At 52.1% G+C, this 27,359-nt stretch overlaps 11 protein-coding genes across 11 annotated transcripts; 4 read left to right on the top strand and 7 right to left on the bottom strand.

The window, feature by feature from the left end:
• Nucleotides 1-764: 764 nt before the first annotated feature.
• MYCFIDRAFT_198977 (uncharacterized protein) lies at nucleotides 765-2,589 on the bottom strand (the record flags this gene model as incomplete). The annotated part of the gene is made up of 4 exons (XM_007931732.1): nucleotides 765-775; nucleotides 873-893; nucleotides 1,086-1,875; nucleotides 2,458-2,589. The coding sequence occupies 4 exons, from the start codon at nucleotides 2,587-2,589 to the stop codon at nucleotides 765-767; spliced, it is 954 nt and encodes a 317-aa protein (XP_007929923.1).
• Nucleotides 2,590-3,826: 1,237 nt separating this feature from the next.
• Nucleotides 3,827-5,623, bottom strand: MYCFIDRAFT_142940 (uncharacterized protein; the record flags this gene model as incomplete). Its single annotated transcript, XM_007931731.1, has 1 exon — nucleotides 3,827-5,623. The coding sequence occupies one exon, from the start codon at nucleotides 5,621-5,623 to the stop codon at nucleotides 3,827-3,829; it is 1,797 nt and encodes a 598-aa protein (XP_007929922.1).
• A 38-nt stretch (nucleotides 5,624-5,661) lies between these two features.
• Nucleotides 5,662-6,096, top strand: MYCFIDRAFT_177779 (uncharacterized protein; the record flags this gene model as incomplete). The annotated part of the gene is made up of 6 exons (XM_007931730.1): nucleotides 5,662-5,673; nucleotides 5,719-5,783; nucleotides 5,807-5,851; nucleotides 5,891-5,915; nucleotides 5,952-5,985; nucleotides 6,026-6,096. The coding sequence occupies 6 exons, from the start codon at nucleotides 5,662-5,664 to the stop codon at nucleotides 6,094-6,096; spliced, it is 252 nt and encodes an 83-aa protein (XP_007929921.1).
• A 39-nt stretch (nucleotides 6,097-6,135) lies between these two features.
• MYCFIDRAFT_64015 (uncharacterized protein) lies at nucleotides 6,136-6,918 on the bottom strand (the record flags this gene model as incomplete). The annotated part of the gene is made up of 3 exons (XM_007931598.1): nucleotides 6,136-6,223; nucleotides 6,281-6,519; nucleotides 6,580-6,918. 3 exons carry the CDS (start codon nucleotides 6,916-6,918, stop codon nucleotides 6,136-6,138), a joined length of 666 nt encoding a protein of 221 aa, XP_007929789.1.
• Nucleotides 6,919-7,212: 294 nt separating this feature from the next.
• Nucleotides 7,213-9,635, top strand: MYCFIDRAFT_51000 (uncharacterized protein). Its single transcript, XM_007931534.1, has one exon. It carries the CDS (start codon nucleotides 7,374-7,376, stop codon nucleotides 9,519-9,521), a length of 2,148 nt encoding a protein of 715 aa, XP_007929725.1. The 5' UTR covers nucleotides 7,213-7,373; the 3' UTR covers nucleotides 9,522-9,635.
• Nucleotides 9,636-11,589: 1,954 nt separating this feature from the next.
• Nucleotides 11,590-12,202, bottom strand: MYCFIDRAFT_64016 (uncharacterized protein; the record flags this gene model as incomplete). The annotated part of the gene is made up of 2 exons (XM_007931599.1): nucleotides 11,590-11,665; nucleotides 11,724-12,202. 2 exons carry the CDS (start codon nucleotides 12,200-12,202, stop codon nucleotides 11,590-11,592), a joined length of 555 nt encoding a protein of 184 aa, XP_007929790.1.
• A 579-nt stretch (nucleotides 12,203-12,781) lies between these two features.
• Nucleotides 12,782-14,983, top strand: MYCFIDRAFT_34110 (uncharacterized protein; the record flags this gene model as incomplete). The annotated part of the gene is made up of 3 exons (XM_007931424.1): nucleotides 12,782-13,017; nucleotides 13,076-13,516; nucleotides 13,567-14,983. The coding sequence occupies 3 exons, from the start codon at nucleotides 12,782-12,784 to the stop codon at nucleotides 14,981-14,983; spliced, it is 2,094 nt and encodes a 697-aa protein (XP_007929615.1).
• Nucleotides 14,984-15,790: 807 nt separating this feature from the next.
• Nucleotides 15,791-19,745, bottom strand: MYCFIDRAFT_57828 (uncharacterized protein). Its single transcript, XM_007931567.1, has 2 exons — nucleotides 17,485-19,745; nucleotides 15,791-17,433 (listed from the first exon to the last, which is right to left on the bottom strand). The coding sequence occupies exons 1-2, from the start codon at nucleotides 19,503-19,505 to the stop codon at nucleotides 15,957-15,959; spliced, it is 3,498 nt and encodes a 1,165-aa protein (XP_007929758.1). The 5' UTR covers nucleotides 19,506-19,745; the 3' UTR covers nucleotides 15,791-15,956.
• Nucleotides 19,746-19,940: 195 nt separating this feature from the next.
• On the bottom strand, nucleotides 19,941-24,656 carry MYCFIDRAFT_167006 (uncharacterized protein). Its single transcript, XM_007931728.1, has one exon. It carries the CDS (start codon nucleotides 24,298-24,300, stop codon nucleotides 20,590-20,592), a length of 3,711 nt encoding a protein of 1,236 aa, XP_007929919.1. The 5' UTR covers nucleotides 24,301-24,656; the 3' UTR covers nucleotides 19,941-20,589.
• On the top strand, nucleotides 20,041-21,066 carry MYCFIDRAFT_208679 (uncharacterized protein; the record flags this gene model as incomplete). Its single annotated transcript, XM_007931729.1, has 5 exons — nucleotides 20,041-20,204; nucleotides 20,241-20,305; nucleotides 20,344-20,387; nucleotides 20,422-20,451; nucleotides 20,478-21,066. 5 exons carry the CDS (start codon nucleotides 20,041-20,043, stop codon nucleotides 20,523-20,525), a joined length of 351 nt encoding a protein of 116 aa, XP_007929920.1. The 3' UTR covers nucleotides 20,526-21,066.
• Nucleotides 24,657-25,712: 1,056 nt separating the features above from the next.
• On the bottom strand, nucleotides 25,713-27,047 carry MYCFIDRAFT_79767 (uncharacterized protein; the record flags this gene model as incomplete). The annotated part of the gene is made up of 4 exons (XM_007931727.1): nucleotides 25,713-25,765; nucleotides 25,877-26,078; nucleotides 26,137-26,395; nucleotides 26,479-27,047. 4 exons carry the CDS (start codon nucleotides 27,045-27,047, stop codon nucleotides 25,713-25,715), a joined length of 1,083 nt encoding a protein of 360 aa, XP_007929918.1.
• Nucleotides 27,048-27,359: the final 312 nt, after the last annotated feature.

The raw sequence follows: 27,359 nt of genomic DNA, 5'->3' as shown, positions 1-27,359 counted from the left end.
AACATTTTATAATCCGATTAGCAAACTCCCTTATACGCTCGACTATCTAACCGGTTGTCTTAACCTATTTAGATCTCGAACTAAGCCGCGCATTCTAGCCTAGAAGATACCTCGACTTAGGACTTAATATATATTATACGCAGTTCCTAATCTCCTCGCAAATCGCTTAATACGCCGCGACAATATCGACGGTACTATAATCCGAGTTCGTAATGCTTACTATACGGACGGGCTACTTAAGAACTTAAGGGACAAGGTTTCTATTCCGTTAGAAGATCTCGATAGTAGAGAGGTACACTTCTACGCGGTATCTTAAAGTTCCCTATATCTATAATATGTCCTAGATCTCCTCGGGAGACATATAGTAATAGAATAAATAGCTAATCGGATAGGAATATAGAGAGGTTTTCGTTTAAACCGTAATGTTTATCCTGCTTCGCTACTATAATACCGATTATACCGTAATTTATCTATATTATAGAAGTATCCTTTAAGTTAGTTACGTCTAGGCCCTATCGCCGGCCTAGTAACTAGCCGTGAATTTTTCTTCCTAGTAGTTCTTTCTTGCGCTGTACAGTAATTAGCAACGACCTTTTCTATAATAGCTAGTCGAGAAATAGTAGACCCTACCCCTCCGTAAACAAAGCTCGCTCTAGTATAGGTAGTTAGTTATACCTAAGCCCTAGGTCCTACGCCTCCTATAGATCGAAAGTAGTAGAGATAGTCTAGCAGATTTCGCTATACGAACTGTATCTTTATAGTTACTAATTACTATCTATAGTAAGGATAGCATTAAAGTGTTTGTTATTTGAATATATACCGGAAAATATATCTGCGATTTCCGATATAAGATCCTTGCTCTAAGGACTAACTACTACGTAGGACTTCGGAGGCTATAGGAAGAAATAGATATAAGATTTATCGAGATAGGAAGGTTCGGGGTAGGAGTAAGAGTAGATTCTAAACAGTGATTATTTTTGATACATAGAACAAGCTACCACCCATCGAACCAAAATCATAAAAGTTACAAGTCAACAACAAAAGGTCTAATTAATCATAGTACCTCTTTTGCCTCCTGCCCTCACCACCACCCTCATAACGCTGACTGCCAGACTCCAACACTTCATCAAATCCATCACCCTCCATTTGATCTCTCAGATTCGTTCTCTCAAGCATATCATTCATCCTTCTTGTCTCGTCTTCAACAGCACGCATCTGCTCTCGTTGAATAACACGATCACCACGTTCCGCCAAAGGATCCATTCTCGCCGGCGGAAGAGGAGGAGGAGGAGGAGGAGGATTGTGCACTTGGACATTGCCATATCGCGGAGTGCGAGTTGACAAATGAGCGCCTCCAGTGGTATCAGTCATCTGCCTGGCAGAAGGTAGAGGCCGGCGTTGTTGGATTGGCGACGTCGGGTATTCGCATGTGTTTTTTTCCATCGATCGCGATGAAGAAGCTGGGCTGGAGGGCTCGAATGGATTTGGGGTATAGCTAGCACTGTCCCGAGCTTTCTTTTTGAGCTTCTCCTTCTCGATCTGCTGGAACTCGGCAGCCAGCTTGCGATCGTTTTCGATTTGAGACCTTCGTTTATCGGCCTCTTGTGCTCCTTCAAGGGCAGCCTGAGTCTCGCGTCGAATGCGACGTCTCCTCTCATTGGAAGACTCTCGTAGCGTATCGTCATCAATAGATGGACGCAAGTCATCTTTTGCTGAGATGCGCTTGCGCTCGGATTTGGCAAGCTGGTCCCTCAGCATTTGTGCATCACGCTCTTCCCGACTCTGTCGATACGAATCCTGAAGAGTCGAGTCGGCTCGATGACGTGTGTCTGTCTTCGAGGAATCCCGTAGTGGCAGGTCGATCCCGGAATCTTGCTGAGAGTGGCCAAGTCGAGGAAGATTGCTCAGTCCTGGCGATGAAGCGGACGATGCAGTGTTGGATGAGACGTAGTTGCGATAACCTGGTATACTGAGACGATCTGGTCGATTCCAAGAAGATGGCCTTTGTCGCGGCGGAGCATCATCAACCTCGCCTGTCAAGGACGAAATTGATGACTGACGTTCTAGGCGATCATTCGATCGACCTGTATTTGGCATTCGAGACGAAGCCACTCTAGAGTAGGTTGCGGTCCCGTCTGGGGCGATAATCCTGGTGGTATCGTCAGGTAGGTCGAATGAGACCCTACGAGGAGTTTGCAGTGATGGTCTGTCAGTCAGTGGTGGCGGCGATGGTGCCAAGGGCATTGTAGTGTAGGGTGAGTTGAGCGGTAGTGAGGAAGTCGGGCTATCCATTCGTGATTGACTATGAATAGGCCTTGATCGAGCAGTCGAAGTGCGCTTGCTTGATCGTCGGCTCAGTTCAACATATCGTCTTTGACGGCCACTACTGTCGGTGGTGATGATCTCCCTTGATGGTGGTCGACGCTCCCCAGATGGATTCCTCTCTTCGACTCTTACGGGACTGAGATGTTTGTATTCAACGATGTCACAGATGCCGTCAACTGGTGCTCTGTGACAACGCTTCGCAATCCTGGTGCTTTCTCTTTGGCCTTCTGAGAAGATCTTGGTCTGCGTCTCAACGATGCACATTGTGTGGAATACGGAAAGGGCTGATTGTACTTCGTTTCAGTGACACTCGGGTGACTGAGCGAGCTCGAGAAGATTGGTGCCTGCCGGTAACGTGATCGGACTGCGTTTCTCGGCAAATGCCTGGTGAGTGAAAGGGTCTAGGGTCGACAATATATCCTGTGGCGCAATTCTGGTCGAACAGTTCTCGTGCAGTGGCTGCAGCCTCTTAATCGTGGCGGGATTGTGTGCTGCTAAGCTTGCGCCTTCCAAATGGGAACACAATGATACAAAGACGCAGGTTCATGCAGGTACAGGTTAGCAAACATCTCTCAGGCTGGGATCGGCGGTATAAGAAGATTGACCAGCAGTGAACCTCTCGCGGTGGGGTCCACGGGTCCGCGAACAGTCGGTTGGTTGTGTCTGTGCGCGTAGGAAGTAGGAATAGCAGCTTTGCTGTGCTCCGCCGCATGGTATGGCTGTAGCGGCCCGTGTGTGAAGGAAGACCAAGATACACGCGCCACGCCCTCTTTCGTGAGCGACACGTGTCCACCTGCCATCTTCGTGATGATAGTCTCTTACAAGACTTTGTATGCGTTCACACACGCCCCGGACCGTATTCGCCGTGGTACTGTCGACGAAATTCGTGTAGCAGGACGATGTTTCGAAACCAGGAGGGAGGCTGAAGGTGAAGCACAGCCACAGCCCCCCCTCCCCTCCCCCGGCCTGTGCTGGCGGCCCGGACCAAAGATGCCAAGCTTGCCTCGGGAGGAAGCATGGCAATTATTCTCCGACGAGCCCATGATGGCATGAGCGACGACATCGTCCCTTCCCTTCACAACTGACGCGCATCAACGACACCTGCATGGTCTATCGAATCTATTGACCAGACAATTGACGCGGCTGGTCGCTTTCGTAGCATCAATTTGCCTCAACTGCTTCGCCATCACGATCACATCAGATAGACATTACCATCCGGCCTCAACCTGCTGTTCCACCGCTCGCTCGCTCCTCGTACACCCGTCCGTCCTCCGAACCCATGTCGAGCTGACGCGAAAACAGATTCAGGATCAATAAGGCCAAACCCTCAGCCTCAGGTGGCTGGGTGGTGATCCTTCGAGCCACACGCTGGCTCGGGAAGGGAAGGGAAAGGAAATTTCTACATTGATTCCCCTCGCCTGGGATTTCTATTTGTTGGCTCGTCGATGATTCGTGATGACCATTGCTGGCGTGGATTCGACATTCCTCCTGCAACACCACTCTACATTGTTCCATCGGGGGCTATCGTGCCGAAAGCGGGTAAGTCGTTCGTCAGGAAATAGTTCCAGTCAAATTGTGAGTCCAGCATGTCCATACTCCAGTCCTCATTGCTCGAGCCCGTTGCAGCATCTCTGGGCAATTCATCCATGCCATCCGCGTTTGCGCCGTTCGGAATTTGCTGCTGAGCTTGTGCTCCCTTCAGGTTTTCAGGAGCGGGATCTTCTGCCGCGGCTTTCTGCAAGCTGAGTCCAAGCACTTCGGAGTCCTCGTCTTTTCTCCTCTTCGACAGCCTAACCAGGAATCGAGCTGTCTTGAGTGCCTCTTTCATGGCTACTGTGCGAAACCGCTCAACCACGAACTCCAGTGTGCGCATTGCCGTCGAAAGGTGCGACAGTGACTCGCGGCCGTCCATAGCCAGAAAGACACAGATAACTTGGAAAGGCACGTTGGCCACATGCCACCAAGGCATTCCCTGCTCGGCCATCCTCCGCGCCGCATCAAGCCCGCCCAGGCCTATGTTGATGATTCGGTTGATGACATCTGGTGATAGGTTGGGGTTCGCCAAGCGCAATCGCCGATAGCCACACAGCGCGAGATTTGCTTTTGACAATGCAATCCCATCGTGGGGCGGTTCGTACGCATCGAGTTGACTGAGAAACTCTTCCCATTGCCCGGCTTTATCTGATTGCTCTGGGTCCAAGCAACATGAAATACTGTACAGGTTGATGTAATCTGTGGTGTAGTCGCCTTCGCCCGATGTTGGGAGTTGAGCCGTAATGCCTCGAAGCGCCACCCTCGTCCTGCCGTACTCAAAGCTGACCCACGAATTCAGCATCCGTGCGACCCAAAATGCTCTTCGACGGAGCTCAGGGTTATTCGAATCATTCGCAGCAGGATGCAAGACAGACGTGCTTGCTTCCAATTGCAAGCCGACAGACTCAACAAGATGCATTGCCGTGCAAGTTGCGATCCAAGTGGCGTGTGGATGGTCCGTTACACGTAGCGTAAGGCATCGCAATATCCATGATTGGACATCCGTGAGGTTCGGTGGCTGCATTGTGCTTGTACTCTCTAGAGCCTGCTTCTGCGCATCCACAAGCCGTGGCAGGACTGGGACTAAGGTTCCATCGGGCGAGAACAGGATACCGATCGCTGCCACGCCACACAGGATATGGTCGGGCACTGCGCATTCCCCAGGTCTGGCCCATCTCTGTGAAATTCCTTCCATGACCCATTCCTTGTCAAGGAATCCGTATATAGGGTGAACATTCTGAAAGAAGAGTAGTGCTACCGCATGCATCTGATGTCGATCCAGAATTGTGGTTATGTCTACCGAAGGCGGTGGCTGGTATGCGCTGCTTCCCAGGTTCCACCCAAACGTGAATAGCTTCGGTCGACTGCTTGGGTCCAGTTTCATGCCCAGCAGTCGTGTGAATGCGATCCCACTGTTGGCTTCGAGTGCGCGCATTTTGGACAAGTCCTCTGTAGTTGGGCCATTAGATCCAGGTTCGGCTTTGATATCAGCGTGAGCAAGCGTGAGCTGAGCATCTGCTATCGCATGTTTTTCCACAAGCTTGCTGCGCTTTCTTGGATGCTTTTCGAAGTAACATTTATATTCAAATTGGGTGCACATGTTGCACGGCTGGTTTCCATCGCAGCGTCGTTTCCGCAATCTGCAAGGTTCGCAGGCTTGCTTTGCTCGTTGGCGTTTCTGGCCTTGCGACGGAGGACTCGCGTTGTTGTTGTTGTTGTTGTTGTTGCCATTCGGCGTGGCGGGGATTCCGACTGCACCGTCCATCGCATCGCTCATCGCCCAAAGCTTTCGTGAACAGGTCGATGCCTGCGGAAGTGGAGTCGTTCGCTCGTATCCGAGCTTGGTTGCTCGTTAGTCAGCAGCCTGACGGAGTTTGGGCAGGGGACCAGAATTCAAAGCTAAGGAGACATATTGAGATCATTGCGTCGGACGCTATGTTTGGCGGAGTGTCAAGCGCCTCATGCCAATATCACAGAACTGGCTGGCCTCAAGGTGTTGTAGAAGCCTACAATGCTTGCTTTTCCGGGCTAGCAATTGGCAGGCACACTATGTCGCAGTCGAGAAGCTTTAAAGTCTTGCAGTGGAGATATAGGCCTTCAACTCTAGACCAATTGCGGTCTCGGGCTGTGAAGACTAAGAGGACATTGCGTGCTGCTTGTTGGGCAGACATTCGTGGTATCTTTTACATATATACAAAGCGCTGGACGCATCGCTCTAAAGGTCAGACGAGATATTAGAGCAAGTTCGCCTGATGCATGAATTGCGTACTCCAGCACTTATGGTGCCTGGGTCTTGCCAGTATGGGTGTCCCGTTCATGGTACTTCCACTGGCCTGGCTGTGGCTTTTCCTCAAGGTCCTCCCAACTGTGGCAAACGTTAGCATCCTCTGTTCATCCGAAACTGCACCTCTTGTGAACTTACACTTGCGCCTCTGCCAGTGTCCTGACAAGTTCATGCTCGCCCTCAGCAACCTGGATGACCTCCTCAATCAATCCCGCACCGATCTTCGCCTCAATCTCGTTGATCTGCGCTGCCGTAAGTGACGGCTCACCCTCTATTCTCGGCACATTTGCGCGATCCGTGATCGGGTCGGCTGAAAGCGCAATATGTTGGTTTGCCCTCTCCTCTGCTGACCTTAGACCTTCTGGTTGCGCTGGGCCCTTGTATTCCACGTTGTCATCTGGGTCTGGAATATCGTCATTTACCCCCTCTTTCCAGACGATGTTGTAGCCATCTCCTGACAAGGTTGGAAACTTCTTGAAGGCGTCCGTGTTGCCTTCCGCAACCGATGCCACACGCTTCTGCCATTCTTCCAGGCCTTGTGGCTTGGTCTCTTCTAGAATCTTTAGGCGGTGTTTCGTCAGCGCTTCTGTAGATTGTCGATATAAGCTATGTTCTGGAAGCGCTTTTAACCTGTCGAGAGTGTCGTGGTAGAGGAAGAGGAGTGTGGTTCGCGGGCTGGAGTGTGTGAGAAGACCTGTCAGGCCGGTGGGAGCACCAGTCTCGAGGAATTGGGTGCTCCGCTGGACGGAGGCGAGGAGTCTGAGTGCTGCCCTCATATTTGCGGTGTTGTTGAGGGGGCAATGGATAGTAGAGGTGGAGGGCGGAAAGTGTTTGGATGATGAGCTCAGTTGACCATTGGCGGCGATTGGCATGACAAGCAGAAGCGGCGAGGCTCTGATTGGTTGCGCTTTCGCTGGTGGGTCGGCGTCCACGCGGAGGGCGGAGGGCGGAGGGCGACTCCTACTTAGCCACAAGACAGTCCATGCTCCATACCACCTGCAATTGCTCAACGCCCGCCCGCATCCCTAATACCAGCTAGTTGTCGCTCGCTTCACGTGCCATATTGTCGCCGACCCAGGAAACAACGACCTGAACACCGCCCCCACCCACCGACACCCAACCCAACCCAACGAACTTGCCACGAAACCTCAACACAGGTCGCGAGAAATCTCATTCCTGCTGCAGGCGTCAGCAGATCTCGCGGGCCTAGTGCCCATACCACACCCACATCATGCGCACCTCATCCATTTGGCGCTGGTTCGCGCTGCCTCTGCTGGTATCGGCAGGAGCTACTCCGCACTCTGAAGGCCGGATAGAACATGAAGCGGCACAACTCGCAACTCCAGGCAAGCGATTAGTGAAGCGGGCAGATGATGCCACCAGCGAAGGCACAACATTCAATAGCAAGAAGGTGCCTCCTTTCCCCGAACTTCCAGGCGACAAGATCGACGACAGCATAAAGGACGGCTACTGGATGGTCGAATACTTTAGTCCGTACTGCCACCACTGTAAAGCATTCGCGCCTACTCTACAGACTTTGTATGAATTCTACTATACTCTGGATCCTCTACCGCAGACGCCCGGGAGTGGCGAGACGCACGATGACATGAACAGCTTCACGCGCTTTTACAACTTCAAATTCGCGAAAGTGGATTGTGTTGCGTATGGCGATGCTTGCTCTCAGAAAGGGATTGGATCATTCCCGACTGTAATATTGTACAAAGATGGAAAGGAGGTGGAGAAGAAAGTCGGAGCGAAAGACCTATCGCAAATGAGCAAGTGGGTGGAGCAGGTCCTGGAGACTGCCAAACCTGGCTCGCGACCTAAAGATGGCCCGAATCTGCCCAAGGTTGGAGACAAGATTGCACCACCACAGCCGGAGATAGTAGCCCCTGTCGCAAAAGGCAGCGGTGATAGGGTCGCAGCAGGCTCTGCGAAGTCGACGCTCGAAGCAACAAAGATTCTCAGCCCATCTGCGAAGCAGACTCCGAACCCAGCCGGAAAGAGCTTGTCTTTGACCGCTGAGAACTTTCAGCGTCTCGTTACAACAACCCGCGAGCCATGGTTCATCAAGTTCTACGCACCTTGGTGTCACCACTGCCAGGCTATGGCTCCGAGTTGGCAAAGCATGGCACGACAGATGCAAGGGAAGCTCAACATTGGCGAAGTCAACTGTGAGAGCGAAAAGAGGCTGTGCAAGGATGTCAAGGTCCGAGGATACCCAACCATCATGTTCTTCCGTGGCGGAGAGAAGATCGAGTACGATGGACTTCGTGGTCTTGGCGATCTTATAGCATTCGCGAACAAGGCCATCGACATGGGTCAGGGCATTCCGACTGTCGATGCCGCAGCATTTGAGGAGATGGAGAAGAAAGAAGAGGTCATCTTCGTCTACTTCTATGATGAGGCTACCACAAGCGAGGATTTTGCCGCACTTGAGAGATTGACCCTTAGCCTGGTCGGCCATGCCAAACTTGTAAAGACCGACGACCCAGATCTTTGCGAAAGATACAAGATCCGTTCTTGGCCTCGTCTGCTCGTCAGCAGAGATGGTAAGGCAACGTATTACGATGCTTTAGCACCTCAGCAGATTCGTGATTACAGGCGAGTGCTTAACTGGATGAAGTCAGTTTGGCTGCCTATTGTGCCGGAGCTTACCGCTTCTAACGCCAGAGAGATCATGGATGGCAAGCTTGTGGTACTTGGCATTCTCTCTCGAGATCGACCCGAGGAGTTCACTATCGCCAAGCGTGAGATCAAGAACGCCGCATTGGAATGGATCGACAAGCAAACTCAGGCTTTCCAACTCGAAAGACAAGAGCTCCGTGATGCCAAACAGCTGCGAATTGAGGAAGCAGAGGACCGGAACGACCAACGCGCTCTTCGGGCAGCAAAGAGTATACGAATCAACATGGACGACATCGAGAGGAAAGAAGTTGGATTCGCATGGGTTGACGGTGTCTTTTGGGAACGCTGGATCAAAACCACTTTTGGCATCAGCGTTGCAGATGGTGAGAAGGTCGTTGTTAATGACGAGGCCAACCACCGCTACTGGGACGTGACCATGACTGGCAATCCAATCGTACCCTCTCGAACGTCGATATTGGAAACTCTGCCACGAATCGTCGCCAACCCACCTAAGATTGCCGCAAAGAGCACGACAAACGCCATCGGACACATTTGGTGGGCAGTCAAGGGCCAAATATGGGAGCATCCGCTCGTGTCGGGCGGTATTTTAATCGGCATGCTACTCGGAGGCTTCATCTGGGGACGAAGACATTTGCCGAGAGCGGGTGGTTACATCAGACTTGATGAAAAGGGCAGTGGCATGAACGGTCTGCTTGGGGGTAATTCGGGGCAAGGCGGAAAAGTGGATTGATTAGCGAATACGTATGTGCATTGATGTGGTGATCGGCGTTCTGCGGCAGGCTGTGACAGCCTTTTTTTTTCTCTCTTGAGAGCTATGTTTTTGAAAATGTAGTAATGTGATGTGAAATCTCTTTTGGGTCTTTCGTCCTCAGTCCTTTTGACAGTCGTATCTGGCACGGTTGGTTGCCCTCATCGATTCTGGTTAAGTACGAAATCGTCACTGACATCTAAGACCATACCGACCGACCAGGTTCTGGGGAACCCCACACGAAGTAGTCGTAAGTGAATCCCCTATCCGATCTCTAAACGACCAAGTACATCGCCAACAACATCGCCGCAAACAATCCAAAGTTAGCAGCTTCAATCCTCCCAGCAGCTCCACGCTCCTCTGCTTTAAAACACTTGTCCGCGTAGGAGTAAGTGGTCGAAACCCGTCCAATCGAAAAACTTTGAATCGAAATCGGCACCGTATAGCACTCTCCCGCTTCCGTCTCACTCTGACATGTCCAAACATAATACGGCTGTCCGCCAAGTTGATCCGGACCATTGGCTGCTTGCTCACAATCCAGACCGCTCCATACCGTGAAGAAAATCGCGGCATCTTCGCCGGATCCGGTGTCGCCGGTTTCGTTGACTTGTTGGTACCGGATGCGGGAGTAGTTTGTGGAGGAGGAATAGAGGTTTTGGTTGTACAGGGTGTAGGTTTGGTTCACCGAGTAGGTTTCGTTTGCGACTGTGTGGCCTGAGGTGCTGTTTGAGGAAAACAGGGTGGCGAGATTGTAGCATGTTGTTTGTGGGGGGATGTTGTAGGTTGAGAATGAGATTCCTGAGAGGGAGTTTTTGGTTGGACATTCGTCTGCTCCGTCGGCGCTGAAGGTGACGGTTAAATTCTGACCTGGTCTGGTAATTGTTACTTTTAGGTCCTTTGGTGTACGTTGAGATGGTGGTTAGTTGAGGCTTACATGTTGAAAGGACTGAATTGTGCTTCTTGTGCTCGAGCGAGACTTCCTGGGGTCCGGACTTTTGCGGTATTGATGGGAAGTGCTGTGATATGGATACTAAGACTCTTTTCCCGATTTGTGAGTTTGAGGATGTTGATGGGTGTGTTGAGGTTGATGCTGTTGAGAAGAAGATGGTTAAGAGGTCGAGTATTGCGAGACGCACTGTTAATCAGGTGCACAAGACTTACAAGACCGTTACTCATAATCATTAGATAGGGCGGGTGCACGAGACAAGCATGGTGATAGGTATTCTTCTATTCAAGCCTTCGGATCCAAAGTCTCTATCGCATATTTCTCATACTCGTCACAGCGACCGCCAGTAAACCTTTCTTCTCAGCCACTAAATGACTGATTACCTCCCCTTTCCAATCTTTCCCTTTCGACACCTCATTCCTCGCTCCCTCTCGAATCTGGAAACAGGGATTCAAAACTTCAAAAACTCAAAGCCCATATTCAGAATTGAATACGAGCTTTATTGAGTTTCTCTTTCGGAATTGAAAGAAGAGAAGAAGTATCTATCGATGCGAGTACAAGAAACGCACTCACGTCTTAGATACCCAGCGAAGCCACCTGATTGTGTTTCCGAAACGAATCTCTCCTAGATCTTGTCTGAGGAGTCAAGCAAAGAAACCCAGGGGACACCATTTGGACTTTGAACTTGTTTGATTGGCTGATGAGATTTTGTTTTCGTTTATAGAGGTTGCTTTCTGATGCGGGTGCTGCCGCTGCGCGGCCGTTGAGATTCTGCGTGAGGTGGAAGGAGGTCGGCTGGCGCAGAGGAGTGATCGGGGCGGCGTGGCGGCCGGGCGCTCGCTCGCCGCTGAAACACGATGTACTGGAAGAGATACGATCTATCATCTAGGATAGGTGAAGGCTGACATGGACTTACATGTTGTTGCGGGCCTTGCACGTCCTCTGCATGTAGGGAGAACTTCCTGGAGCAAGTCGGGGCAGACTGAGGTCTCCGCCACCTGATCGGTACATAATTTTTGACAAGAGATTTCTTACAATTCGACTCCCACCCCGATGGCTAGGAGGTCTAAAGGGTATCATTGTATGTCATACTATGCTCTATTGTTACGAAGGCACAAAATATGCCCGTTCCAGCGGTTCTCGCTCCGTTTCCCAAGCAAGCCAGTCCGATCTCGTCGTTCTGTGAATCAAGTCAGTCACTTCGGTATATTGAAGCGGCTAGGAACGCAGCAACTTACGGCAACAGCCCCATTCCATTAACTTTCCATATGCCCAATGCTAGCGCCAAGAGATTGCATCCGATAAATGCCAGCTTGACCAGCAGCATCTTCTCCCTATTGTTCTCGCTTTCCAACCTTGCAAATGTGTTCTGGATGTTGAGGAGAGCCTGTATGGGTCCCTTGAACAGCTGGAAGACCATGAAGATGCTGAAAATCTGCAGGCTGTTGCCCGTCATGTACATCCCTATCGCGTTCATGGGCAATTGCTTGGCTGGTGCAAGAGCCAGCTCCCACGCTTTCTTCAGCTTCAAGCTATCCATCTCCTCTGGCGACGGTGGTTTCCTCGCAGTGACGGCTTTCTTATTGCTCGATCTGGTGAGGGCTTGTGGTGCGCTGTAGCCCGGTGGGTCTGGATACGTGGCTTTCGCTTTCACGAGCGGTTGTGCGTTGAGGTCGCGTAGCCATTGCGGCTGCGGTGCTGGGATTGATGCGGCCATGGTGGTGTGGAGGAGTACGCTTCTGCCTCTTCATCAAAGCACAATCGCGAGATGATGTCGCTGCTGCTGATTGCCAAGACGACGAACCTTCACTTCCGACAGGCCGTCCGTCTGACCAATAGAGCTAGTGCGACTGGGGTAGTTGTAGGAGAGGCTCACCTCATTGACCGATCGACGACGTGCGCGAGACTGACACTTGACGGAATCGCGCAGCTCTCCACCAACGCTGCCATTGTTTCACGACCAGACCCCGCATCTCCCGATATCACAAGACCGCCGTCTCCTCGAAATCGCATTGGCTGCAGAGCCTCGCACTGTTGCATGAGAGATACAGAGGCACATTGAACCGCCACAGAGCTTGCGCTCGCGTGAGCTGGAATCATGAGCGGCGCCGGGGGCCAAGATGCGAAGTTCTTCGCCAGAGTACGTCCATACACCACACGCCCCTCCACCACTCTCCAGCGGCACTCTGCGAGAACAGCGAACAGCATAGTGCGCGGCTCTTCCACGAGCGTCCGCGGCCCCAACAGACCCTGTATGAGCTAGCTGGGCTATTCTACAATCATCATGATGTTCTACATGCCTCACAATTCATGTCCATACTTACACTGTGCGCGTTCCTCACAGGGCAAGGTCGCCGAGCTCAAACTCGAGCTCAACTCGACAGGTGGCAAGAAGGACAAGAACTTTCTCACCAAACGAATTGCGCTCAAGAAGATCGTTGCGAACATGACTATGAGCAACAATGACATGGTAGCTCTCTTTCCCGACATCATTAATTGTATGGGCATCCAGAACCTTGAAATCAAGAAGATGTGCGTCTTTTGAAGCTGGGTCTTGCTTGAAAAAATTCACTGGACTGACATTCGACAGGTGCTTCCTCTATCTGGTCAACTACGCGCGCATGAAGCCCGACATTGCACTCAAGGCTTTGCCCATTCTTACGGACGACTTGAGCGACGTCAATCCATTGATTCGCGCCCTCGCTCTTCGAACACTGTCATATGTGCACGTACGGCAGTTTGTGGAAGCTACAGTAGAGCCGCTCAAGCTACTCTTACAGGATCCGGACCCATACGTGCGCAAGACAGCTGCTTTCACAGTCGCTAAGGTGTACGACCACGACAGACTTCTGGTTGAGCGGAGCGACCTGATCGATCGATTGAATAACATGCTTCGAGACGAGAATCCGACAGTCGTTTCTTCAGCTTTGGCAGCCTTGATGGATATCTGGGAGCGCAGTGAAAGCATCAAACTGACAATCGATTATGCTAATGCCAGCAAGATCGTACAGATCTTGCCAGATTGCTCAGAGTAAGCCCAATCTCGGACCTTTGATCCATGCCACGACTAATAGCTCGCAGATGGGGCCAAACATATATCTTGGAAGCACTAACAGCATACGTCCCACAAGACACGCATGATGCTGCATTGCTCGCGGACCGGATAGCGCCGCGCCTTTCACACACCAATTCAGCTGTAGTGTTGACATGCATACGAGTCATACTCTACCTCATGAATTACATTGACTCGGAAAAGGTTCTCGCGAGTCTGTGTACGAAGCTCAGCCCACCTCTGGTCACTCTGCTTAGCAAAGGGCCAGAGATTCAATATCTCGCCCTTAGAAACGCGCTGCTCATACTCCAGCGACGACCGGAAGTTCTTCGCAACGACATCAGAGTCTTCTTTTGCAAGTACAATGATCCGATCTATGTGAAGGTCACGAAATTGGAGCTCATATTCATGCTCGCGAACGAGAAGAACATCAGGGAAGTTCTCACTGAGCTTCGCGAGTACGCAACTGAGATTGACGTCCACTTTGTGCGGAAGTCGGTGCGCGCCATCGGCAAGCTTGCTATCAAGATCGAGCCTGCAGCGAAACTCTGTATATCGACACTGCTTGATCTGGTCTCCACAAAGGTGTCATACATTGTGCAGGAAGCAACAGTTGTAATCAAGAACATCTTCCGCAAGTATCCAAACCAATACGAATCCATCATCTCGACACTTTGCGAAAACTTGGACTCTCTAGACGAGCCGGAAGCAAAGGCTGCTATGATCTGGGTCATCGGGCAGTACGCAGATCGGATTGACAATTCAGAAGTGCTTCTGGAGGACTTCTTGGACAGCTGGCATGACGAAACACACGAAGTTCAGCTAGCGCTTCTCACAGCAACAGTCAAGCTCTTCATCCAGCGACCGACGAAAGCTCAAGAAACTGTGCCAAAGGTCCTGAAGTGGGCAACAGAAGATACCGACAATCCAGATCTTAGAGATCGTGGCTACATGTACTGGCGTCTTCTCAGCAGCAACCCTACAGCGGCGAAGGGCATTGTCATGGGAGAGAAGCCGCCTATTACAGCCGAGAGCGAGAAGCTGGATCCGGTAACGCTAGAAGAAATGTGTCTCGTGGTGGGCACTCTAGCCACAGTCTACCTTAAGCCGGTGCAGACCGTCTTCCGGTCTACGAGGCCGAGGAGGCTGCAGGACTCACCAGCTCTACAGCGCCAAAATCTACCTAGTTGGAAAGCTCAGCAGGAAGCACAAATGGTCGTCGATGCTCAGGCTGCCGGACAAAGCAACGCGCATGTACTGGACGAAGCGGATGCTTACTTCGCGAGTGTTGGCGGCCAGGGCATTGCTAACGATGGCTTCGCATCAAGTCCGACGGGCGCTACACATGCTGAGCAAATGTATGTCGTTAACCAGGGTCAAGGACTGGGAACTGTACGGCCCATGACGCACGTACAAAATGGCGAGGGAGATCTTCTGAGCTTCTAGCATGAGTATGTTGCGGACGTCAAGTCGAAGGACTCCAGGACGAGGAGGAGCAAGACAAGGATATATCACGGAAGGCGAACCGAGACCTCGACATCGTATCACGACCTTCGAGAGCCGTTTCTGTTCGCATAGGAGGCAGTCATTCAACGCTCGAGAACCCATAATATCGGACCCACCCATCATACGATGTTCACAAATCTCATTTTTCTTTTTTGAATTCTTCATTTACTTTTTCCATCCCAATATTTTCAAAGCTCGATCGACTATGACGCGAAAAAAAAAATTATCTTTCAGAAGCTTTTCAGTCACTCACTTTCCTCCAATATGCCTCCTCCCGTTCAACGAAAAATCTCTGTCCCCTCGTCCGAACTAGGTATTCTAGCCGCGCCTGATGTCTAGCTCTAGCTAGCTAGCTATATAGCAGATCAAGAACCTACTAACTACTAGCTAAGCTGCACCCTATAATAAGATTATAATAACACCCATGCACGCACGACGACAAAGAGCGAAAATGGGTTGTAAGTGGAAAGAAAAGTTGTACGGTAACTAGGTATCGTCTAGAATTTTCTACACGCTTTGAAAAAAAAACCCAATTAATCTTAATAGAAACTATAGAATACGCTCGCTCGTCTGATGAGATAGATATACACACAGAATTTTGCGCATCTATAGAACTGAGTTTCTCTGCTGATATATAATCACTACCTTACTAAAAAAAAAGAAGATAAAATGAAAGACAAAAACCCAACCCCCCGTACACGGCAAGATACATGTATAGAAGAAACAAGATCGAAAACATTCAACATTCACAATTCACATTTATACTCAGTTCATTCATTGAGGAAAAAAAAAGAGAAATAACTACAAATCTGCACCAGAACCACCACCACGACGTTCATCCATCCTCCATCCTCCCATCTCATCTCCCGCTTCACACTCTCATACTTTCTTCCTTTCTTTCCTTCCTTCCTCCCTACAAAGGTTTCCCCCCAATAAACTCACTCCACCTCCTAACCTCACTCGGAATCTTCCCCTCAGGCTTCGGCAACTTCTCACTCATACACTGCGCAAAAAGCACCGCCGTCCTGGGCTCCATGAAAAGTGGAAGTCCAAAATCCACCGTATTCCTCCTCATAACATAATCCTCGTCCGTGAGACTACTAGCCCGACTCTTGGCCAAATTGAAACAACCTTTGATATCATACTTCTGGTAGACTTCTCGCAAAGCACGTTTATCGGTCTTGGGGAATTCGATCACTTCGACACTGACACTGCCGTCTTTGGAGGAGGATTCGAGATGTTTCTTGACTTCGTTGTTGGCGGCGAAGAGTTTGTAGCCCATGGGGTTGAGGTATTCGACGATGCGGGCGAGGTCTGGGGTGGTGGTATCACCGCCGAAGAGGAGACCTTCGCCTGGGAGTGGGACGCGGAAGTTCATCATGCTTTGGACTGCAGTCCAGTAAGCCTCGACGAGGTCCTTGCCGAAGCAGGCCATTTCACCAGTGGAAGCCATTTCGACACCGAGGTATGGGTCAGCGCCTGCAAGACGGGTCCAGGAGAATTGGGGGACCTTGACAGCAACGTAGTCACGCTTCTCTTGCATGAGATCGACTGGGGCGGGCACATCCTTGTCAAGAAGAGCGCGAGTCGCGACGTCAATGAAGTTAGTGCCGAGAACTTTGCTGACGAAGGGGAAGGATCGTGAAGCACGGAGGTTGCACTCGATGACCTTGAGCTGGTCCTCTCCACCTTCAGGGTTGGCAGCAGAGATGATTTGCATGTTGAAAGGTCCGGTGATGTTCCATGCCTTGGCGACCTTTTCAGCGATGACCTTGACGCGGTCGATGGTGCTTTGTGGAAGCTTGGCAGGTGGAAGGACAAGCGAAGCATCACCAGAGTGGACACCGGCATTTTCGACGTGCTCAGACACCGCATGAAGCAGAAGCTTGCCATTATGTGCCACGGCATCGCAGTCAATTTCGAGCGCACCTTCGATGAATTTGGTGATGACGACAGGATGGTCAGGGCTGACGCTGCTGGCAGCAGTGAGCTTCTCCTCGAGCTCAGACTCGTTACGAATCACAGTCATGGCGGCACCGGACAGGACGTAGGATGGACGGACGAGGACAGGGTAGCTGACGGACTCGGCAAACTCCTTGGCCTCCTTGTAGCTGGTCAGTTCCTTCCAAGCAGGCTGGTCGACACCGATGGAGTCCAAGATTTGCGAGAACTTGTGACGATCTTCGGCCTTGTCGATGTCCTCTGGGTTGGTACCGAGCACCTTAGCCTTGCCAGTCTCCTGGAGCTTCAGTGCAATGTTCTGAGGAAGCTGACCACCGACGGAGACGACAACACCGGTTGCAGATTCAAGTTCGTAGATATCCATGACACGTTCGTAGCTCAGCTCCTCGAAGTAAAGACGGTCTGGGACGTCAAAATCGGTGGAGTAACTAAAGTCAAGTCAGCAAGGACATCGAATGTCAAGAATGGACAACACTCACGTCTCTGGGTTGTAATTGATCATAGCAGTCTTCTTGCCCAAAGCCTTGAGCGAGAGCGTAGCATTGACAGCACACCAGTCGAACTCGACAGAGCTTCCAATACGGTAGACACCAGATCCAAGAACGACAATACCGTGATCATCAAACTTGACATCGTGGCTCGAAGCATTGTAGGTAGTGTAGAGGTAATTAGTGTCAGCCGGGAATTCAGCAGCGAGAGTATCAATCTTCTTGACCCATGGACGGATGCCAAAATTCTTACGACGAGCGCGAACTTCATCTTCGGTAGAGTTGACGGCCTGAGCGATTTGCTTGTCAGAGAAACCTTGCTTCTTGGCCTTGAGCATGAGCTCCTTCTTGACGCCGAAAAGTGACCCGATATCTTGCAATTCGTGGGTGGTATCGACAATGTTCTGGATCTTGTAGAGGAACCACTTGTCGATCTTGCTGAGTTCGTGAACCTTGTCGACAGAGTAACCTTCGTGGAGCATAGCTTGGCCAACAGCGAGCCATCGGCGGTCGGTAGGGTTTCGAAGGACCTCATCAAGGTCGTCGAACTTGTCACCCTGAAGGCCAGCGAATTTAGGGTCAACCTGACGAATAGCCTTTTGGAAACTCTCTTCAAAGGTACGGCCGATCGCCATGACTTCTCCGACAGACTTCATGCTAGATCCGATCGAGCGATTGACATTGTGGAACTTGGCCAGATCCCAACGAGGAATCTTAGTGACGATGTAGTCCAGGGAAGGTTCGAAGTTGGCGGTAGTAGTACGAGTGACGGCGTTTGGCAGCTCGGGTAGAGTGTGCCCCAAACCGATCTTTGCAGCAGTGTAAGCCAGGGGATATCCGGTAGCCTTGGAGGCCAGCGCGGATGATCGAGAAAGACGAGCGTTGATTTCGATAACCCTGTAGTCGAGGCCGTCAGGTTGAAGGGCGTACTGGACGTTACACTCTCCAACCACACCAAGGTGTCGCACAATCTTAATGGCAGCAGTACGAAGCATGTGGTACTCCTCATCGCTGAAAGTCTGGGATGGCGAGACGACGATTGAATCTCCCGTGTGCACACCAAGCGGGTCGAAATTCTCCATATTGCAGACAGTAATACAGTTATCAGAAGCATCTCGCACGACTTCGTACTCAGCCTCCTTCCAGCCCTTGAGTGATTTCTCAACCAAGATCTGAGGAGAAAGGGTCAAAGATCGTGCAGCCAAGTTGCGAAGCTCCTCCTCGTTGTCCGCGAAACCAGATCCGAGACCACCGAGTGCGAAAGCAGCTCGCACAATGATGGGGTATCCGACTTGATTGGCGGCCTTGAGGGCATCATCAATATTGTCCACAGCAACACTCTCAGCAATTGGGATGTTGATCTCCTTCAAAGCTTTGGCGAATTCATCTCTGTCCTCGCTAAGCTCGAGAGTGCGAATGCTGGTTCCGAGGACCTTGACGCCGTAGCGCTCAAAGATACCCATCTTGTCCATCTGCACACCCAAGTTGAGTGCAGTCTGGCCGCCGAATGAGAGGAAGATGCCATCCGGCCTCTCCTTCTCGATAACGTAGGTGACGTATTCAGGAGTGACTGGGAGGTAGTAGACCTCGTCGGCCAACACGTGGGCGGTCTGAATCGTCGCAATGTTTGGGTTGATCAGCACTGATGCAATGCCCGCCTCTTTCAAGGCCTTGAGTGCTTGAGAACCGGAGTAGTCGAATTCTCCTGCTTGTCCAATTGCCAGACCGCCAGATCCGATAACCAGCACTTTCTTGACGTCCACGAGGTTCTGAGCACCGGCAATGGCGCCGCTCTTGATGTATGCCTCAGCATTTGGGGCGGTCTCGGTTTGGTTCAGCACGCGGGCAGATCGAGAGAAGTGCCTGAGCTGCTTCTGAGTGGGCTTTTGGAGCGCGTATCGTGCCGCGGGTTGCGTGACCAGAGTTCGTCGTGCTACGCGCGTGGCGGCGAATCGGGAGTGGTGTAGTAGCTCATGCTGCAGCTGGCGAGCAATGCGCCCGCTGAGAGCCATGGCTAGGGTGGTGTAACTGTATGTGATTCTGAGACGTCGGCCTCTCAGGGGCGCTGGAGTGAGTGAGGTGGGCGGTGAGTGCTCTATCAGATGCCCTGTGCCTTCCACAGGTGGTCGCTAATGTAGTCTTCTGACGTTCGAGTGGAAGGAGCAAACACCATGAAGGCGATTCAGCGGAGGCCTGCTCTGGTCCGTCAAAGTGGGATGATGTGTCAATGGAGTCAATGGCAGCAGCAGCAGAGAAAAATGAGGTGATGTGAAAAAAATCCGATCCTTGGAGGCTTGTGTGGGGACGTAACTTCCACCGCTTCTCTTCCGGGCCCTGCCCCAGATAACGACACTTCGAATTGACTCACACAATGCCGAATGACGCCCACCTACATTTTTCACATGACTCATTGCAGCACAAAACAACACAACACACACCGAACAAGACACATTGAAACTCCTTCAGCTCCATTCTCGCTCGCTATGCTATGCTACATACTCTTTCTTCCCTTCCCTTCCACTCTCGAAACCGCCCTACCCCTGTCCCATGCAACATTCGCGAGCACACCCGCATCCCTTCCCTCCCTTCCTTTTCTCCAACAAAAGACATAAATACATTATGGCGGCATGCCCAAAGATTAGATTAGTCATGTATGCTCAAGCTCGAACGAGAGAGTTGGGCAGCCAAGACTCTTTCATCTTCGAGCGAAAGTACAGCGGCCGTATTTGTGCAACAACAGCAAAAAGTAATGGCTATAGGAAAAGGTGGTGGCGGTGGTGGTTTCCAGCTGTGGAGCTGATCCGTGTCTGGGGTGTATGCAAAATCGCTAAAGGATCGACAGCAGCATAGCCAACAAAAACAGCAGCGCAGAGCAGCAGAGCAAAAAAAACGCAGTGGTATCTCTTGAGCGTGCAAATGTGCAATGAGTCGCCAAAAACAACTCGCTGGGTCCGTCTCGTCCAGAATGATGCGGACGGAGCCAGCAAGTAAGTCCAAATCTCAGACGTGGTCGTGAACAAATACGGTCGTGACGGCGTGATCTTCTTCTTCTTCTTCTATCGATAGAACAAACAAGCAATGCTTCATGTAGCTCTCTCATATCCGGGGCGGACTAGGCTTCCCTTCCAGCTTCGAGAAAAGTTGTTCTGGAGGTAGTCTGTTCACGTTGGCGCTTCTGTCGCCAGAAATCGGAACATAGCCTTCTATTCTTCGCCTTCTCCGCTCCAGCAGGATGCCAATGAGGACAATAATGCCGATCAGCCCTAGTGCTATCGCGAGGCCAATCGCGACGATAGCTCCGACGCCCAAATGATGATGATCTTTGTCCATGAAAGCTTGTGGGTTGCTCACGAAGATCGCCGACAGACTGCCTTGGCTTCCGTCTTCCGTGTTGGTGAGAATGTATGGCTCGTAGCTTGTGCCATTGAACAGTACTGCACTGGCATTGCCTTGATCTGGGATGTTGATATTGCCGAGAATCATCAGAGACTGATCGTTGGACATCAAGTGGCTGTCAGCATGCTTTGAGGTAAGTGGCATGATTTGAAGCTTGCGGATCGTTGTGGCAGCTCCTAGTCCAGACGCTGCAGTCCACGTGTTTGACTGATACTTGTAGAGGAAGACCGATTGATTGTTGGTCGCCGTGCCACTGACCCAGAACTCATCATAGTCGCCATTGACAGCTGAGATGGCACTGATGGGACCAGGGAGTGTCGATGCGCCAGCGAACTCGGTGAAGGTCTCCTTCTTGGTGTCGTACGTCGCCATCATGGTGTGGTTGCCGTTGATAGTGAGATTGCCTGCAATGAGCAGGTTCTGATTGGAAGTCCACATCATCGCGTTGATGACGCCCGAAAGACCGGTGCCTGGGTTCTGCCACTGAAGAGCTTGCGTGTTGTAGTAGCAGAGCGTGCGGCATGGTAGTGATCCTGCCGTCTCAAACCGGCCGCCGACGTACACATTGGTACCTTCCGGCTGGGCGGAGATGGCGTTGACAATGACTGTATCCCCACCGAGGGCGGGAGGGTGCGGCGCGGCATAGCGGTTGCCAGACAAGTCGTACACAACAAGACCTCGAGCTGGGTTGCCGTTGACGGTACCGTTGATAGCGCCACCAGCCCAGAGCTTGGTCTCGTATACATCCATTGCGGCGAAGACAGAGTCGGAATCGAGACCACTGACGCCAGTCACGGTCTGTTGGTTGTTGCTAGTGGTGTTGATGAAGACCAAGTTCTCCACAGTCGAGCCATTGCTCGCAGTGGCAGCAAACTTTCCACCAAGAATGGTGATGTTGAGATTGTTCTTGCTGTAGAAGAAGCCATCATACACGCCAGTGTAATTTGCTCCAGAATTCGGATTGGCAGTCAAGGCACGTTTGTGCTTGGCAGATTTCGAAGACGAGTTCGTCGACTGTTGCATTGCGATATTCAACGACTCCAGTTGTGGTGCACCAGAGCCAACGAGCTCAACAGCGTCGCTGTAAGCGAGACCCTGTGAACGGATCATGCCTCCATAGACTGGCTCCATGCCCGGCACTTCGGCGTACGCGGTCAAGGTGCCGCTGAATGCTACACTGGCATTTGCGATGTTGTGAAGCCAGCTGTTTTTGCCAATCACCCACAAAGCAAATCCATCGACATCGAAGGCGGCGTGTCCGTTGGCAGCGTTGACCGATGTGAAGTTGCCGCTGATGCCAAGGCAGCTTTGTTCATTCCCGGCAGTGATGTTGAACTGCAGCGGAACGATGTCCGAGACAGCGCCATTTACGCCTGCACCAAGTGCACCCCATTCATTTTTGTCGATGTTGAAGCTCGCCACATTCTCAAGTCCATCTGTGGAGCCCTCTGCAGTGTTATTGAAAGTGCCGCCGAGGTACAGTGTAGACCCATTGAGTCGCATAGCCAAGACATCGCCATTCAGACCTCCCTTTGGCAATGCTGTGGCATTCCCGCTGCCAATCGACATGACGTTCGAGATGCCGCCACGAGAGAATCGTCCGGCGACGTAAAGGACGTCGTTGTGTTCGATGACTGTGCTGACATCTGCGTTTGAGTTAAGCGAGGTGCCCGCAGTGTTGATTTTCGAGCTGGAGAAGTCGGTGTTGTCAGTGTTGAGCTGGTTTGGGTTGTACTCGTACAGCCCATTGAGGCCGCCAGAAGAACCACCAACGAGGTCGAAGCGAACGCGAGAAGCGACGACTGTCAAAGGCACCGACTGTCCAGCCATTGGCGACAATGTCACGGTAGGCTGGAAGTTCTCGGCATCGATGTATCCGTAGTAGATTTGGTCGAACTTGTCGTAGTTGTTGGTCTGGTAGACAGTAGTCGTGATTGGGGTATCCCTCGAGGTCATGGATGCCGTCACATTGGCAATTCCTCGCGTGGCACAGGTGCCATCTTGAATGCAGCCAGGAGTGTAGAAGATGACGGAGTAGTTGCCAGATTGTTGGATGTTCGGACGAAAGACGACATTGGTGTCTGGACCGACCTGAGACGTGGATTTGAGTGTGGCAGACAAGAAGTTGGAAGCAGTGTAGCCATGCCCCTCGACCTCAGCCCACGTATTAGCAGGAGAACTACTCGAGGTAGCACCAGCGCTGACACCATCGCACTTGGGCTCATTGAACGAATCCACAGCAAAGCTGTAGATGTCATCCTGAAACATTTCGATGCCACTCAGTCCTCCACCAGCGCCATACCAATCGGTGATCCAAATGCGGAAGTGGCTCATGCCGACGTGGGCCACGAAGTGGAAGTCCTGGGCAGTGGTGTTTCCCTGCGGCAGCGGACACTGCTGAATGCAAGATTCGTTGCGGCCTGTGGTTGGATCGACGTAGGTGAGGTTGAGGATACCACCGCTGTTCATTTCCTCAAAGTGGAATGTCTTGGTGCCGCGGCCCTGGTAGGCAGTGTTGTACAGGCGCAATTTGGTCGGGTTGAAGCCAAATCCGTAGGTGGCATCCCAAAATCCTTGCCTGTTGTCGGCCAGTAGCCAGGTGTTGCCGGATCCATCGCTTTCGCCGGTCTTGCAAACGATGTTCTTGGGATCAGCGAAGCCAGCGAGTGTCGAACTGCCCTCAGCAGAGATGGTTCCACTACTAAGGCTGATGACTTGCTGATCGGGCGTTGATGGGCCGGTGGCGTTGCCCAGTCCATCAAATTGACCAGCGAATACGATGTTTCCTGCCGCGTTCTTCGTAATGGAGTTGACTTCGCCATTGAAACCGGCAAATGGTAGATTCACCCATCCGGTAGTCCACGCCATGGCATTCGTCGAGTTTCCCGCCATGAAGTTCCCTCCAACGTACACTGTCGCTGATTTCTGGTCACAGTACAATGCTTGCACTTGGCCAGTCAGTCCATCCAATGCTGTAATGGAGTCGTCTGCCGGGTTCCACAGGGCCACGGCGTTCGATGGCACGCCTCCCAGACTGGTAAAGTTTCCGCCAACTACGACTCCATTGAGCTTGCCATCTCGCGCTACGAATGCGCACATGGCCTGTATGGAAGCATCGGCATCGGCCAATGCGAGCGACTGGAAGGCTCCATCGGGGTATCGTGTGAGTAATGATTGGCTGCCATTGGTACTTGTATTCTCGTTCTGGCCTTGGTATGTGTATAGCGATATGCTATCGAAGTCACCTCCCACAGCGACGCGGCCTAACTGTGATAGGTCGAGATTGGGTGACGACACGGCGGTCTGAGTGAAGGCTGCTTGTGCGACGTGAGCACCGAGAAGGGGTACTGTGAGGATGTATGCAGCCAGCTCCGGCCCCAAGGCCAGCAGCTGGTGTATTATGTTTCGCATTGCATGCGTATGTCGCGCCGCGCCGGGGCAGCGTCGCTGGCGCGCGGTCGTCGAACAGAGGATTAGTGATGTATAAGCTTGCTCGGTGGATAGGCAGCGATAGATGATGTCGGCGAGCAATAAATTGACGGCGACTTCACGTGCTCATGGCCGACACGAGACAGTGTATGCGTCGAAGGAGTACGGTAGAGGCAGAGGCCGTGGGAGTGTGCAGAAGGCGCGAGTTGCGGTTGGCGCAGGTCCGGAAAGAGGGGGGCGGGCTGCAGAGCAGTAACGAGTGACTTGGGTGGGTGGTGGGTGTATGGTGAGAAGGAGCGACAGTAGTAGTGGTTAGGAGCACCACAGCAGGAGTTGGTGGAGATGCTGCCTCGTGGACGGCGACAGCAACGACAGCGGCGACGACGCAACACACAAGAGATGGCGACCTCACCTCAGCGTTCCAGCAGGTTGCCAGGAGCCCGTGGAGCGTGTGTGAGAGAAACGGCCTGTGCGCGGCTTCGCAATCTCGCACGGTAGCTCGGTCGCCGCCTGCCACCAATCACAGCGCGCGTGTGCCTGGGAGTGATGTAACGCTAGTCCTGTCCTGCTCCCGAGATGAGATTCAACGACCAGCGTCCGCCGTCTGCCTCTTCTCCGCCTTTTCCAGAGATTTCACTTGTGTTCATCATATCGCTGCGCTGTTCTCCCCACCAGTCATGCCTGATTCACATCTGACACTCAGGGACGGCCGCCAGACAGCTCCAAGGCGCATGTCACCGACTAGCCTCTGCGCTCATCCACCGTGTACACAAAGCACCCCGCACAAGATACGGCATCGTCCGCGGCCGAGAGACTCTGTCTTGCGTGTGGATGAAGTTGTGTCTTGCTCCAACCCACGCCAGAGCCACGAGTCCACGACTCAGGACCCCCTGTCGCCCTAATCGCAGGACCCATCTTGCCGTAACACATAGCCACGTACCCTCGTGAGGTTGGCGTTTCACAAACACACCAGAACATCGGCATATACAGCGTCTGAACACGTCGGAGGGCTAAAGGCCTTAAGCTTGACCAGGCAACTGTCGACTTCAATTGGCAGAAACCCCTGCTAGTCAGAATTTGGGGAGAAATTGATAGCCTTCCGAGGTGTTCAGACGCTGTATGTCGCGCAGCCTTAAAGCAAGAGAAGAGGTGCAAGGAGAGATCAAGTTGTAGTGAAGTCATCGCCATTCCGGCTTTTGGAGTAGGTACACGTGGTAGAGAAGTATCGCTGATGAATCTCTCTCTCCTCCTACTGCCTCACTCCCTGCTGAAGATCTCCAATGCACACACAACACAACAGACGCCATCCAGAGAAGCTCAAAGAAAGTGAAGAAGCCAGTGGTCCAGTCAGATACAAGCTGGCTAAACGCCTATGCATCGTGCTTCCTCCCGTGTTACGCTGCATCGTCAGTAGCATAGTCGTACAATCGCACCCACCCGCGTGTACCTGCAGCAAAAAAAGTACAGTAGACGCGCACATCCGGACGGCGTCTGTCTCCGTCCAGCCATTCCCGTGCCATAGTGACAATCACTCCTCAAGCAGTTCCAGGAGCCGCACCGGGAGAGACGGCCATGCGACGGAGCTTCTCCTCGATTGCGCGTGCGCGCTGCTCTTCGTCTTCGATTTCACGACACTTGCACGCCATGTTCGCCGTCTCCCAAGTCGCTTGACCGCTCTCGACCAGCTGAGTGAGAGCCTGCTTGGCCTGCGTCTGGCGGATGGAGACACCCTGGTAGCATCGAAGAACCTCTTGATCAGTCTGTAACGACAAGTCAGTCTACGGAATCGAGGAGCGTCCAAGTTTCAAAAAATCTCACCTTCTGATGAAGCTTCCCCAGCTGACCAGCGGTAAGGTGCTCACGGATTCGGCCCGGCAGGATAAGCCAATTCTCATCGCCCGGGTTGTGGTTTCCGTAGACATCAGGCATCCAATCCTCGTGCACGTAGAAGCAGACCTGGCGGGGACAATCCTCCTTGCTATTCGGCGACAGCTCACACATGCGGTGCGTGCATGGCACTTCTCGCAAGATGCACTCCTTGCACACTGAAGCTTCGTTACAGCGGATGCCATGCGATCTACACGTGGCAAGGGTCAGTCAGTAGGAGTGCGTGGGACGCGGTTTGAGAGCCTTGCTGGTATGAAACGTCATATTACTTACCGGCAGTGGTCACAGACGAGGAACTTTGACTTCTGCACCGGCTTGCCATCGTGCTGGCCAACAGTTGTAGGAGTCGATGGCTGACTGTTTCCAGCCTGGTCACGCAGAAGACCCAGCTCCGAGAGCCTGGAAATCATCGTCTCTTGGAAGTTGTCTGGCTTCTCGCTCTTCGTGGGGGATGTGCTGCTTGCGCGCCACGATGTCGCCGTCTGGCTTGGGTGAACGGTGGTGTCGCTCTTGGCTGGAGACGTGTCGTCGCCCGTCGCTTGAGGAGCGCCATTCGCGGTCTGAGGTGGCGACATTCCATTTGGTCGCTGCTCGATAGCTGGCGGTCGATTTCGCTGGGAGATGTGGTACTGAAGAAGAATGGACTGTGCTGCGCCGAGCAAGCGCTCAGCCTCGAGAACGAGACCAGCGGCGTCCGAGTCGACGTGAGAAGTGTTCATTTGGTGTATCGGAATCGCAGCGAGTGAGGCTCGCGCGCCATGAAGGCTACGACAGATCGCGCAGTTGCAGCCGTAAAGCTGGAGCTGGTGCTTTGGGTTGTTGGTGGGCGACAGGCTTGACATGATGACGGTGTTTGATGTTTGGTAGTGGTGTAAGAGTTGGTGAGTGAGCGTCGTTGTAGATGGAAGTTGTGTAAGGGTCGTTATTGTTGCTGTTTGATGTCAAGTGGAAGTGTTGCTGAGTTGTCGTGACAGGTGGTTGAAGTGAGGTTTGAGGGAAAAATTGGGCTTCGTTTGCTTTCTCGAGGTTTGCATGTGATGATTCAGAGCTCGCGTGCCTTCCCTTTTCGCTTTGTTTAGGGCTTGTTTGCTAACAACAATCAAACTTCACCATAACGGCTTTTTCTGCACATTTTGTGATTGGTCGTGTCAGGC

The sequence above is a fragment of the Pseudocercospora fijiensis genome, assembly GCF_000340215.1.
Source record: "Pseudocercospora fijiensis CIRAD86 unplaced genomic scaffold MYCFIscaffold_8, whole genome shotgun sequence".
In the NCBI taxonomy this organism is placed as follows: Eukaryota; Fungi; Ascomycota; class Dothideomycetes; order Mycosphaerellales; family Mycosphaerellaceae; genus Pseudocercospora; species Pseudocercospora fijiensis.
This window is presented reverse-complemented; position numbering and strand designations above follow the sequence as displayed.